Source organism: Coffea arabica, chromosome 5e (genome assembly GCF_036785885.1).
Source record: "Coffea arabica cultivar ET-39 chromosome 5e, Coffea Arabica ET-39 HiFi, whole genome shotgun sequence".
Classification (NCBI taxonomy): Eukaryota; Viridiplantae; Streptophyta; class Magnoliopsida; order Gentianales; family Rubiaceae; genus Coffea; species Coffea arabica.
In genome coordinates, this window is record NC_092318.1 from 35,320,025 (window position 1) to 35,335,066 (window position 15,042).

Here is a 15,042-nt window from a genome sequence, read left to right on the forward strand (position 1 = left end):
TGTTCCTGCTCAGTTTATAAAATTTCAAGTCTTGATTAGCATTTATAGGAAAAATGGAGTGGGTAAGTTCAGAAAAAAGAATAACATACATACTAATTAATCGGAAACGTATATAATTTTTTTAATTTTGGAGTTCGTATTGTTATCCAGAACAACAGTCAAAAATAGATTCATTTATTTCACACATCCATCCGGAAAAGAAGAAGAAGAAAATTTTTAGAATCTAATGTAGAAGACACTTCTGTCTTCTTCGTATTGACACTCTGGGAAGAAAACATAAGTTAACCTCTATTACAAGGTTGCAAATTGGGCATTATAACTGCAACAATTTGGATATGTACAAAGAATGCAGACCAAGCCTCTATAAGATGCTTACAAGGGAAAAAACTAAAAACTAAAAAATAAAAAAATGCAAAAAAAAAAAGAAGTAAAATCCTACCTATGATAACATAATTGTTCATAGAAAATAGATACGGACCTGATTAACTTAAACAATTGAAAGCATTTGTCAATATTGTACGAGATGAATGCAAGTGTTTTGAGTGGAGTTCTTAGTAACATGGTTCTAAAATGATTAAAAATATTTTTAAACCACTTTTTAATCTCAAAAACATACTTTTGACTTATATTTCTGAAAATATCCCACCAAAAAAGGAAAAAAAAAAAGCAACCATCCAAACGTACCCAAAGTTGTTGACCAATGATCTCGAATGCATCAAAACTTGTGTCATACATACAGTAGCATAAGGTTAGATTCGGTTGTTCACAGATGTGTATCTCATGGAACAAAACAAAAACAAGAGTAATATAAAGCATAGATTATGTATTTTCCTTTCGTACAAGTTCTACATGTTGCAATAGACTGTTCAGATCACTCCATTATCTTGAATTACATTGCAACTGTAATTAAAGCTTCGAATGCAAGAGTAATTTGCTAATTTATTTAAAAGAAATAAAATTGTTGTACTTGTCAAAATCACTTTTGTGTCTAAAAAAATGTTAAAGATACTGTATTAGGTCTAATGGATGCACATAAGGCACTCATTAAAATATATATCAGGTTTCATATTTTTGAAATGGTAAGATTAATTAGAGAAAGTAAATAAATACAAAGAAAGGTAGGTAAAATTAAATAGAGAAAGTATATAAATGTAACGGAGGGTAAGAATTATTAGTGTGTGTGTATATATGATAGGTTAAGTAAATGTTAGGTGTATTAACAAGTGCTCAATGAGCATCCGTTAGAAAACCCAATAGTTAATATGTATCTTACTCAAGTGTCACAAACTATTTATTTTCAAATCCTATTACTTGAGACTTTCAAGTAATTTGATAGTTTTCTTGTTTTCAAAGGAAGTGCATCCCCGAATTTTTAGGAAAATAATAGGTAACTTTTGTCAATATATGATGGGAGTTGCTGGTGTATTGGGTGCTGCTTTGCTATGCACTATTTATGGTGCTAGTGTAGAAAATATTTTATTTAAAGGTGGTGATGGTGCAAATACATTCCGTGCAAATACATTCAGTACTTTATTAGAAAAACTCTTAGTTAATATGTATCTTACTCAAAGTGTCTCAAACTCTTTATTTTCGGATCCTTCTACCTAAGACTTTCAAGTAATTGATAGTTTTCTTGTTTTCAAAGGAAGTGCGTCCCGGAATTTTAGGAAACTAATGGGTAACTTTTGCCGGTGTATTGGGCGCTGCTTTGCTACGTGCTCTTCGTGGTGCTATTGTAGAAAATACTTTATTTGAAGATGGTGATAGTAGCAAATACAGTCCATGCTTTTAACCCAATGCAAGCCGAAGAAACTTATTCATTGGTCATCACTCACCGCTTTTGGTGCCAAATCTTTGGGGTTGCTTTTTCTAATAAACGTTGTTTACATTTCTTTATGTTATTTGTACTAGTAATTTGTTTATGGATGAGTACCCTTGGAGCAGTCTGTTTGGCCATGAATTTATGTGCCTATGATTTCGTTTCTCAAGAATTCTTGTAGTGGAATATCCGGAATTTGAAACTTTCTTCACCAAAAATATTCTCTTAAATGAAGGTATGTGTGCTTGGATGGCAGCTCAAGATCGGCCTCATGCAAACCTTATATTCCTCGTATTCTGGACCAAAGTAATGAACCTATTTGAAGTGGCTTATTTTTTACCAGAGAATCCTATGTATGAACCAGCATTAATTTTACTTCCCCACCTAGCTACTCTAGGTTGGGGGCAGGCCCCGGGAGAAGTTATAGATATCTTTCCACACTTTGTGTCTGAAGTATTTCATTTAATTTCCTCTACGGTTTTGAGCTTTGGAGGTATTTACCAAGCACTTCTAGGTTTTGAGATGCTTGAAGAATCTTTTCCATTTTTCGGTTATGTATGGAAGATAAAAATAAAATGACCACAATTATAGGTATTCACTTAATCTTGTTAGGTATAGGTGCTTTTCTTCTAATATTCAAGACTCTATATTTTGGAGGCATGTATGATACATGGGCTTAGGGGAGGGAGATGTAAGGAAAATTACTGATTTGACCCTTAGCCTAGGTATCATTTTTGGTTATTTAGTGAAATCCCCTTTTGGGGGAGAGGGTTGGATTGTTAGTGTGGATGATTTAGAAGATATAATCAGTGGACATGTATGGTTAGGTTCGATTTGTATACTTCTCCCACTATACATGGAGTAGTGTTCCTACCATTTCCGTAGATTTATTGTCATTTGGTCATATATATGTATTCCTTTTGTATTAATTCTCCCAATTTAATTTGGGTTGTATTAGTTTGTAATCTTATACGCATTTGGTCATATGTATTCCTTTTGTATTAAATCTACCAATTTGGTTATAAAATTTTATCGAAATTATGTTATCTGAATTGCAGTTTGAAGTTGACAGTAGGCTGGCTCACCAGCAAAGCTCAAAGATAACACTTTAGATTTGCCTCATTTCAACTTGGTTTTATTCAAATTTCATCTCTGCTCTTATACTGCCAAATACATAAATTAAAAACTTGTAAAAAGAAGAAAACTAGAGAAGAAATTGACAAGGGATGAGGTGATGGCATTCAAACAAGGAAATTACTTGTTAACAAGAAATGAACAAATTATGGCAGGACATACCAAATTGGAGTGTTGGATTTTATTTATTGTTTTTCTGCAGTTGGTAGAGCCTTCGAAGATAATTCACTAATTTAAAATCTTAAAAAGTCGCTTTAAGACATTTTATTCTGAGGACTTTTTTCCATTTTTCAATGTCTGAGGAGCTATCAATGCTTGATGTATTGGTTTGCCGGAATTCTTGGCTGCATATCTGTAAAGAAAATAGCTGAGATAAATGGAGATTTTTCAAAATTATAGAAGTTTTACTATAGGATCGGATTTTTTTCCCTAAATTCTTGGTTTTTGTTAAAATCTTCTTTTATGTCATTTTATTCCAGCTATATATCATTTAGGTTTTCGTTGCTCCATTATAATGTTACTTTCATTTTTATTCATCTTCTTAATTTATTTGCAGCAGTAAAATTTAAGTCAGTCAACTATGACTCAGCCTTCAAAACAAAAACATTGCTCTATGGCGGGTCACCTTAGCAACCAGTCAAGAAACAGCACCGTTAAACATAGGAAGAGAAAATTCCTGAATATAAAGTCATATGTACTTGAATTAGTAAAATCCTCTGGTGCCGAATCAGTTATTCATTAACAATTAAAAAGACATTTGAGAAAAGATTAAAGTTAATCACCATCCCACTGAAACTAGTAAAGTTTAATCCTGAGAGAAGAAAAAAGAAAGGACCAGAAGGATAACAGACACAAGAAACAGAGCGTATAGTAATTTCCAGCAAAAGATACAAGTTTAAGAGCTCTAACGAATTAATGTGGATAAAATTGGCCTCCCAAGTGTTGCATTATTTTACTCCAACACTTAAATTTGGAAAAAATCAACAACAATGACAATAGCCTACTTGTTACTGTTTCATATTTTGATCAATGAATTAAGTTTGGAACCTTGTCAATTGGGGTCTGATGTATATGTACTGCAATTATATTTTGTAGTAATCAAAGCAACCTTGTGTAACTAGGAAATGCGATGGAAAAGTTGCAATCCATACCAATCTATTCCCTCCGGAAGGAGAAATTAACATCTGCTAATTTTCTTGGTACCTAAGCTAGTTTTCACCAATTGACTTGATCAATCTAAACAGGAAAGTTACCATTGTACAAAACTCAATTGGCCTAATTAGTCCTTTGTCCAGAGATTGGACTACTAAAAGGACAATCTGCTCAATTTCACTTGGGTGCTTTGCAATGGAAGCATCCTTTTTTAAGTTTCTGATGTTTTAGCAGCACTTTCTGCTAATCTAGGTCTTCTTAAGATCCTTACAGGCCACCTTCTAGGTCTTATTCGAGCAAGTAATGGCAGCTTTGCCTTTAAGAACTTGAAGGGCCACTGCCTAGAGTTAACCTGTCCAAGTATTTTCATCTGCTCTCTTCTGACCTTTCTAAGGGCATACCATCTTCCACCTCTCCAACCCAATCCATACCTGCAAGTTTGTGAAACATTAGTATGAAGTAAAAGATAGGGAACAAGAAAATTTTACAATCACACTCCCAAGTCACTTTTATTTCTTTTTCAAGTCAGCTAATCCGAGTTAACTTATCCTTTACAAGTAAGCCAAAATAGAGCAATGAGTCAGCTTAAAGCTTGTAAATCCATATCTTAACCTCAAAATAATCCCGAGTTACTGAGCATCTTAACAGTACAAGTCAAAGTGTTTGGATAGAGGGGGGCTTTGGCGTAGGTAGAAAAGCAAAGCAAACTTCTAGAGCTTCACATTTCACAATGATAAAGATGTTCCAGGAGCAGTTAATCTCATTCAGAGTGAAAACAAGCACTTTAAAATCTGGGTTAGCGCAACAAGCTTTTGCATGCCACAAAACTGGGATTGCACTTGCAAACACACACATACCAATAGAGGCTATACCACTTATAGGCTACATAAGCAAGCACTTTAAAATTTCTACAACTACATACACTGCAGAAATTTCCAAATGACTTTTGCTCCAGCTGAAATCACAGGGCAGACAATCAGTTGTCCTATGATCTCTTAGCTGGACCTACTATTTCACCCTGATAAAGATCCCCATACTTCAGGCTCATGTCTTTTCAGCCATAACTGATTACCACTAGCCCCAGCATTCTAAGCTAAAGCTGCCACTTACGCAAGAAAGGTAAGCATAAAATTGATAGGACTGCATGCTGTCCAAGTGAACTTTGCCCTAGCTGATTCTACAGGTTACACTACCCATAAGTTGTCATTCTGGACTTACTATTTCACCCGGGCAAATATCAAACTACCCATCAGTTGTCTTACTGGACTTGGTATTTCAACTGGACAAAGATCCCTATGATTCAGGTTCATCTCTTTTCAGCCTTGGTTCAAGTTCATCTCTTCTCAGCCATCACCAATTGCCACCAGTCATAGCAGCCTAAGTTCAAGTTGCCATTCACAGCATGCAAGCTAAGGATCTCTCTCCTTAATAAAACAAGTTGGGTCTGCCAAATCCTCAACATTTTTTTTTTTTATTTAAAGGTGAGCATAAATCTCTCCATGTACCTTGTGCCCATACGCATCCAATAAAAGTATATCATAGGACATTCTCTTCATTTTTATTTTTTCTGTAGCTTATATATTGTGCATGGCATTTAGAATTACATGTTCATGATAGTTTTTCCTTTTACATAATGTCCATGGCCTGTATAGTTCAGATACGCTTGTGATCTCCAAAAGATTGAGGTGGAATATCAACAATAGAGCCAATAAAAATTGCTCTCCATTGTAGTTGATATTGTGTCACATCTGTGGCTCAGCTGATCAAGATCAAGATGCATGGCTCCGAAGAACAATCTAGTCAAATGATCAGACGAATGTAAGTTGCATACTGTGTATCAAATATAAGCACCCAACAGAATTCTAATTTTGTTGACACGAAGCTAACAGAACAGGTAACCATGTGGCACAATGCAAATAGCCAGTTCATTCATCACTACCTGCTTTTATAATCTCCTTCTGGAGACACACTGTTTAGAAGATATTCCCTAATGATAGGCTTCATGATACATCTTCAAGAAATAATACATAATGCAGCAGTTCGACTTCAGTTCTTAAAGTAAGATCTGATATTTAACATTCAATATGCAAATAGTACCTAAAAGTGAATGTCTAAACCTAAACAAAATAATTAGTTCTACATAGTTTTAATATAGTTTGGCTATCATGTACTTCATCTACTATTTTCTTGCGAGTCCAAGTGAAATTTATTACCAGATCAAACTAAATTCCATGTAACAGATATAAGAAGCTTTACAGCATCTCGAGTTTAGACAAGTCATGCTAGCACAAATTAGTGTTCCTGTTTGAGTGACAGGTCATGCTAGCCACTTGAGATTTAACTTCTCACAATTAGACAAGTATAGGGACAACAACATTTCCAATAAAACCTTGAGCCAGAACCTAACAAGTTGTATCTTGTCAGTTGCTAAAAAGCAGTAGTTCCAGTTAAAATCTTATAGATGCACACTGAAGAGCACAAAGAATCTAAAACATTATCCAACACACAGAAAATCAATTTGAGACCATCCTGGTTTCCTAGATCCTAACAATGTGACCTAAAGGGAACTGAATTACATAAACCACTTGTAGACTTTACCAGTTTTGATTAGGCTATTTAAGAAATCAGAGGTTTTACCAAGTCATGGGCTGTTGGCAGGTACTTCATTGCTTTACATGAGAATGTCTACATGTAAAACCAGAATAAATCTAATATTTTTCAAAACGGATAGACTGTCAGGGGTTTTTTGGTTCTCAACATGAAATAATAAAGGTTAAGTACCAAATCCAGCTATGACCAAATACCATGTTGCAGATGTTCCACTTTCTGTTAGCCTCACAAACCAAAGTCAGTCACCTTCTCAAAAGCGAAACAAGTAGGTGCTGCACCTTGGTTCAGTTACAGTAAATGAAGGAAAACGATGAGACCAGCCCAAAAACTAAGAAAAATAGAATACTGTTCTATCCACGAATTTCAATTCTACAATATACTCAGGGTATCCCTTTATCATTTAGAAGTTCCCAATGAACAAGATATGAAGCCTATCTGCAACCATATCAGCAACACTTGATATGTAGGACAGGATCTCTTCTACCAGACCTTCTGGACAGACCCCGAGCCTCAAGTAAAAAAATTGCAAGAGAAGCAAGCATACTTGATGTAAAAGATGTGCTAAAAGCAAGACAAGGGAACACAGTCCTCTACCTAGCAGAAGCTTCAACTCACTAATTTATAGCCATCTCAACCAACTAGCTTCTATCACACATCCTAATGGATATAGTAACATTCAAGCCTTGCATTGTCCCACAACACAGAAAACCCTTCAAGTCAGAAATGAAAAAGACAAGAAGTTATAGTCAGAGAATTGACAAACCCGATAAATAACGTGGTTCCTGCAGTTGCAATGCAAGCTGGAATACTGACAGAGCTTGAAACAAGCTTCTTAAATTCAGGATCACCAATCTCGTATTTGTTTTTCATCTGCAAGGAAGCACAAAAGAGAAGATGCAAAATTCTTCATGATCACACAAACAAAATCAAATGTGTAGAAAATGGCAAAGTATTATTGGCATGAGATCCAGCTAGGAACCAAGGAAAGACGCTAAAAAAATTTCTTAAATTGAGAAAAAATTTCTCGAACTATTTGGTCAAGGGGAGAAACAAGTCATTGCACTGCCAAAGATGACAAAGAAAATGTTAATGCTAGCACTTCGTTGTACTGTCATTAAAACCAATATGACAAGGACAGGCGCATGGTAGAAAATGAGACAGCAGAGCATGCTATTTCCAAAAGAATGATCCAATCTGAAGTGAAAAATGGTGATATCGCAAGCCTGTTGAAACATTTCTCTTATCATAGTATGTTGGTCAGATAGTCATATTCTATATTAAGCAATGTTACAGTTTTGAGTCGATAACACAATTCTAAAGCAGAAACCATACATAAGATACTAAGCGTATAGTTCTTGGAAGAGAAAGGATTATAAGTAGTAACTCTACAATGTAAAATCAAGACACAAATGACACAGCAATACTTAATCTTCCCAGAGCAGCACAGAGTCTCTCACCTCCCCATAAATGATGATTGATTAGGTGAGACAAAAAAAAATGCACAGGTGCACAAAACCACATATATCCAGCATTGAAAACACCACTATGCACAGAAAATTATTAACAACTGTAACAAAACCACAGTAAATTATTGAATACTGTAACAAAACCGCAAAATGGGATAAGCTTATATTACCAATGTATTTGACAAATACAAACTATGAGAAACAAACTATGGAAAGAAGTTGGAGGAGCCAATCACAGAAATCTTTTGAACTCTTTAACTGGTAATCTTTTGTGACATTTAACAATCAGAAATCTGGATCACTGTTTGCTTGAAAAGTGATAACGTGATCATACTGGTGACTGTATATATGGCCTTCTATGGTTTAAGTAGATTGACCAAAAAAAAAATTTAGAAAATTCTATGGAGCTTTTTGAAGGGTTTGCAACTTTTGTGATGCAAATAAACCTTAAGCCTGAGGCCTAAGAATCTTCCTAAATACTCCTAGAACTAGTATTCTTCCATTTGTATAACTATTTACATGTTCGCAGGCCCCAAATCACTGAAAATCCAACTACATGCTAGCATACTCCATAAACTTTATTTATAGTCAGCTTCACAGCACAAGACTAAGAATTTCGGTAGGATTTTAGGATTAGCCTTGCATAAGTTCTGAATCTTAAATTCTCAATTGCAGCTTTGGTTTGGTAACCAAATAAATTAGTCTCTTTTTTGAATTCATCTCGTAGGACTTTTGGGTCTCTGTGTAACCTAATCAGGTTTTTCCTAAAAACCAGAACACTTATCTTGAATCAAAATAATATCCCATTTTGTTGTGTTTCTACCTGCATCAAATGCACCCCAATTCAAATATTTACTAATCCCCAAAAATTACACAATTAAGCTCCAAACTAGCAAAGAAGCTACTTATAAAGTGTCAAATTCATTGTCATCGATAAGGAGAGGTGTTGTAGAACTTATGTTTTTAGTTCAATTATAAGTATCCCTTGACTTACACAAAGGAATGCATTGTTTGTCTTCTCCTTTGTAACATATGGAACATACCTCGATGTTTCTCCACATGAAATAGCTTAATTATGGTGGATATGATCCAGTACAGATGGAATTTAGAAGGAACACATAAAGATAAATGGCATGAAACAGCTTCAACAAAAAACTTGAGCGAACTAGTAAAGTATCTATAACAAAATTAAACTTCAGTCTGTGGTTTGCCAGGAGAACTACCTTAGTATAAAAGTCACATGGACAAGTCCAACTCCTCTTAGCACCCGGTCTAACAAGGCATGCATTACTTACAACTAACAACAGGAACAAATAGAGGAATGTAAAGCAAGTACTCATTGGGAATGCACGCATTACATACAACTATAAAACAGGAAGAAACACTGGAAAGTAAAGTGCAAATACTGATTAGAAATTCATATGATGGATTAATTGGTGCCTTTGTCATCCTTTAATTATTTCTCCATTAAACTAGATAGCGATACATACTTTTAAGAATGCCAGTTCCTTGATTGTTTCATAATTCTTGACCAACTTGACTGAATTAGAAATTCCCCAACTTCTAGTATTTTTTCTTCTGATACAAGACAGATCCTTGCTACCAATGAAGTTTCTTCTCTACTAGAAGTGATTACAATGTTGATTGATCACAAAAAACCCCATTTAAAACTGTCCTTAGAATAAGTTAGCATCTAGAAAAAAAAATATTTGGCTGTGCTACAAATTTTACTAGTGAATAACTAGACTTTACCGGTTGGCAGATCAAATTTGATCCATCAAAACAGAGCATGGTTTTCTATGAGATTTTCACATGCTATGAAACTGCTTCTTGCTGGGAGAAATTCTCTTTTTCATTTAAACCATTACTGAATGAATTTTCTAAATCTTTTGTGTTGCAAGATCTCAAGCTATACCCTAAAACTCTCTTCCTTCAAACCCATAAGTAATAACATTGTTGTCGTTCCCACTTGCCACCATTGTCCATATACACTTAAAGCCTCAAAAGCAAGGTGTCCATGCCATCTAGAAAACTATCATAAGCAAAACTACAGTTCTACCAATTAATTATTTTCGAGTGATAAGCACCAAGAAGGCAGCATCACCAGTAACAAGCACGTAGCAAACTTAAAGAAACAAGTAATTAAGGAAATCTATCAATTAAATTCATGTTCCACAAATGAATTAGTGATTAAAAAACTCCTGCACCTAATTCCCTTCTTAAAATTGTCAGGTGAGTCTTCATAAGAATTTAAGATAGACCTTGAGCCATTAAAGGATTTAACAAACACAAATTCAAGTATAATAACAGAACAAAGAACTACTTACAGCACTTTCGATTCTTTCGAGCCTTTGGTCAACTCTTGTCTCATGAAAATGACGTAAACTATAACCTACATCAATATCACAAACAAGTAAGATAAAGTCCTCAAGAAATATATCATATGAAACAAGAAATCACCTTACACAACAGTCGGATTCACAAATGTTGACAGCAGAATTAGAGGAAAAAGAAAGTCCCAAAAGTAAAACAGATCAAAACATAAACATACGAAATATAGAATTTTACTAGGCAAAGCACACGTTCACAATATAAATGCTTCAATGCCATACATCTTGAAAAAATCTCACACACCAACCCAGCAACACAAAAAGAAACTACAATTTTAATCCTTAGAAGGTTCTATAAAGGGTTGAACACAAAAAAGTTGTTTGATGATAAGGAGCTCAGTATCACCTCTTTCCCATTTTTTCTACCTTTACATATTGAGAAATTGAAGAGAAATGTACCAAGCGGCCCACGTACATGTCAAATTTCATATATAGGCCAAAAAATCTTTTGCCCAGGTCAGTTAAACATCCAAACTTCATTTGGTTAACTCCCCTGTATCCAGAAGTAATTTATGCAAAAGTTCAGAAAATTGCAGCTTAAGACAGGAAGGAGCAAATACAGTGGCTCTAGCTCTAGCAGCTACGGCTGCATTTTACCCACCTTGTGTGGCCTATGGCGAGTAGTTCAGCTTGAAAGTAACATATCTTACACTTCATTCTTCCTCTAGAATTAATTATGAAGGTTTCAAACTGGCACTGGTAAACACCATTTGATAAAGCACACATACGGAGAAATGAACCACTGACAAAAAACTACAAAGCTTTATTTGTTGGTTTCCTCGTTCCCGAGGAGTCATACTGGACAAGCTATTTTTTATCTCCTTAACTCCCCATTGCAACATTCCTCAGTTGTTGCATACACTTCTCTTTAGATCAATTCCTCAGTTGTTAGTAGTTGTTCATCTGTCTCCAAAACTGTCCCTAAAAGTGAACATCCTCCAGATACAAACTAAGTTTGTTATAAGAAAATATACTTTATTTGCTCTTATTATGATGGATGCAATAGCTACCATTCTTAAGAACTTTAATGCAAAAGATCACAAGTTGAAGTCTGAGATTTTCTCTCCCTAGTCCCTCCTTTGTTTCATCTGATACAACTTCTAGCCTCATCTCAACCTCTTAAGAACATTTTCCTCTATGATATCTGAAACCTAACAGCCATATAAAATAAAAAATGAAACAGAAAATACAGACTAGCTGCTCATCTGATAACATTTCACTTCCATCAAGTTACGCAGAATAAGGTTCAGGGAATTCCGTTTGAATTAGCAAAAGATTGTGGGAATTTGGGTACCTTTGGGTAATTTGAATAGCATTCTCAAAACATTAGTTTAGGAAGAAAACAAGAAGGAAAAAAAAAACAATAGTAATTCCACAAAGATTTCCATGGGCATGACCACCAAAGGTAACACTTGCTTCAAAACCGCAAAGAAAGACCAGCTCAAGCCATAACATTACGAACCTTTTCATAATACTGTCACAGCTCATTTATACAGAAAATAAGACTTGGAGGCCACAAATTCTTACAAATTAAGCAAACTCAATAAGTATTTATAGACTTGGATATCAGGGGCGGAGCCAAGTGTTCTCAAGGGTGGGTAATTGCACCCCCTCAACTTTGCAAAAATTAAAGGATATGTTTGTATCTTTTACTAAATTTTAACTTTTTCTCATAACTGTCCCCCCTCAATTTTAGAAAATACCCTTTTCCCTTAATGTTGCCCCTATGGGAATTCCTCATCTTTCCTCACATTACCTCCCTAAACAACAATGTCTTTTTAGAAACCTCTCGTGTTATAATTGTTGTAAAGTTATTAAAACACAAAATTGATGACTATTTGAAACAGAAATATCGTTAAACATTTTAGAACACAAAAGAGAAACTCATAACAAAAAGTTAAAACATGATTAAAATCAAGTTTTTCTTTCCATAAAAATGACAAATTTGAGTCGTACAATACTGCCACCACTAGCCATAGGTCCTGACTCTGCCCCTGTTGGAAATGCAGCAGCTTAGGCAAAATCACAACGAAGAACATCTTATTTTTTTCACCTCTTCATGCAGAATGAAATCATCTGGCTGATTTTTTACAAATGAGGGTTATGTACAAACCTGTATTCTAAGACCCTCTCAGTTTGCTTAGGTTAGCAAAGGAAATAGCTATGTCAGATACGGTTAATAACTTACTCGAGTTGCTGTAATCTTCAAGAGTTAAGGTATTAAGCCCCTTTGTATTAACTTTTTTTTTTTTTTTGAAAGTTATCATTAAAGCTTGTAGGGGTCCACACCAAACTGCTCATCAGAGAGATTGTATATAGTGTAGCCTCAATTACTGAAACTGTTACTCATCAAAGATATGATTTCTCTTTCTCATCAGAGAGACGATTTCTCTTTACGAGCCACGAGCCTCTTCTCAATGCACTAAATGACAATATTCCACAGCTTGGTATTTCCTCCTACTTAGCAACAACAGGAAACCCCAAGTACGTGTCAGACAATTGCAAACTTCGCAGTCCAATACATGGGCTAACAGGCTTTATCAGCCAACATGGGCTCCTCATGCATATAATTTCCCCACAATATAGGGCTAGACCATTCATAATCCAATCCTCCGAATCCTTCCTGCTCTACAAGCCCTTCTGACCACAAAACCGACTCTTTACTTATCCTGTATTGTCCTTAGTAAGGAAAAGCCATTCATAATCCAATCCTCCAAATCCTTCCTGCTTCTACAAGCCCTTCTGGCCACAAAACTGAATCTTTACTTCTTATCCTGTATAGTCATTACTAAGGAAAAGCCACTATACGCGTTCACAGGTTGTGACAGAGTAATCTTAGATTCATCTCCAAACAATATTTGCAGGAAGAACCTATCTTCAGTTGAGTGTGTTCATGCATCCATGTTCAAATTTCAAATACAAAAGCTGAAACTAAAATAGCATCTGCGTTGAAATTCATCAGAATATGCAATCCTAGCTTGAATCCTTCAATGAAAATTTTTTCAATTGTAGATTTAACAGAAAAGTTTAAATCTTTCAAGGAAAAGGGATCATACTAAGAGTCCAATTAAAACTACACGTCAAAAATTTTCTCTGTTTAGTTTGCATCACTGCAAAAAAAAGTTTCAAAAGGATTCTTTAAACACATTTTCTAACCGCCTATTTATCACTCATACATTTCTAATAGAATGCTACTGCGACATTTTTCAACAAACTCATCCAATATATGCAATTTAACAAATTCGCTCAAACAAACAGTGTAACTAGACAAATTATACCATCTTTCTTGCAGCATCGTAATCAAACAAATTCCAAAGCAGTCAAGTAAATAACACAGTAATAGACAAGCAGGAAATTACCAAAAAAAAAAAAAGAGGTAGACATACCAATCCACGCTGTAGCAACCGATGCTATAGATGTTGCCATCGTAAACACCACTTTATGCCTCTCAAAAATATCCTACAAAATTCAAACCCAATTTAACCGATCCATAGCAGAGCATGAACTAGAAACTTGGCTAAAAAATAAAATTAAAAAAGACAAGAGGAATCATTACCTTGGTTGAAAAGTAAGTATCTTGCATAGCAGACCATGAATTAGAAACTTTTCTTCTCATCTGGGGCATCGTTAAATATCTATACACTGACGACCCAGAACCCCTGAATCTATTCATACCTCTGTACATCTTGCCAAGAAGTTTACTACACAATTGTTTGTTGTTTCCTATTCTAAAGTGAAGAAGATTGGTTAACGGGTGGAGTTTCTTGGTGGGAAGAAGCCATGGAGGAAGACAAAAGGTTTTCAGTTTTTGATGATTGACTATTGTTTGGATTTCATTTCTTTGTACTTTTTTTTTAAAAAAAATAACTTTAATAATTGATAAATGTAAAGTGTGTTCACAAGAAAAATGCATCAATTTTTCTTTAAAAAATTGCAATTCAAATACACGAGAGGGAAAAAGGGAAAAGGGAAAATTGAAAGGGATTGAAATTGAAAAAAACGACTTGGGGAATCTGCAAGTCTTTGGGAGAATTATAATTTGGCCCCACGCAGGGATAAGTTGATCGGAGAGAATTGCAGTTTTGATGCCCATTCTATGACTCATGCACGTAATTGATCCTAAACTTTGACTCTTACAAATATAGTCTCCAATATTTTAAATTTTATACAATGACGAGAGTCATAAGTCAATTCATACTTTTATACGTAAAGTAAAAAAGATTGAATATTCCATCAATTAGAAGGAAATCATAGAGGAAGACAAGTTCCAAGAGGGAAGGGAGGACGGCGAGACTAAGGGGAAAAAACAAACAAAAAAGGGAAAAAATTTAGGGAATAGGCAAAACTTGTGAAAAATAATTGTACTATGGTTCCTAATATTTGGGAATGGGTCAAATTAATTGCTGAAGTTTGGGCAAAACAAATATGCTCCTTGAAAATTGTTGGGAATCCTAATCAAAGCATATGTAAG

General features: G+C 34.9%; 1 protein-coding gene across 1 annotated transcript; it reads right to left on the bottom strand.

Moving 5' to 3' along the window:
* Window positions 1–4,078: 4,078 nt before the first annotated feature.
* LOC140006512 (uncharacterized) lies at window positions 4,079–14,570 on the bottom strand. The gene is made up of 5 exons (XM_072048509.1): window positions 14,128–14,570; window positions 13,958–14,030; window positions 10,509–10,573; window positions 7,479–7,585; window positions 4,079–4,536 (listed from the first exon to the last, which is right to left on the bottom strand). Exons 1-5 carry the CDS (start codon window positions 14,482–14,484, stop codon window positions 4,317–4,319), a joined length of 822 nt encoding a protein of 273 aa, XP_071904610.1. The 5' UTR covers window positions 14,485–14,570; the 3' UTR covers window positions 4,079–4,316.
* Window positions 14,571–15,042: the final 472 nt, after the last annotated feature.

What these genes read in the sequence shown, in the direction of transcription:
- LOC140006512 (XM_072048509.1), bottom strand. Translation starts at nt 14,484, where the DNA reads ATGCATTTTTCTTGTGAACACACTTTACATTTATCAATTATTAAAGTT. An exon ending in ATACTTACTTTTCAACCAAG is followed by an intron (nt 14,031 to 14,127) that starts GTAATGATTCCT and finishes TGAATTTTGTAG; the next exon opens with GATATTTTTGAGAGGCATAA. An exon ending in GGAACCACGTTATTTATCGG is followed by an intron (nt 4,537 to 7,478) that starts GTTTGTCAATTC and finishes ACAAACTTGCAG; the next exon opens with GTATGGATTGGGTTGGAGAG.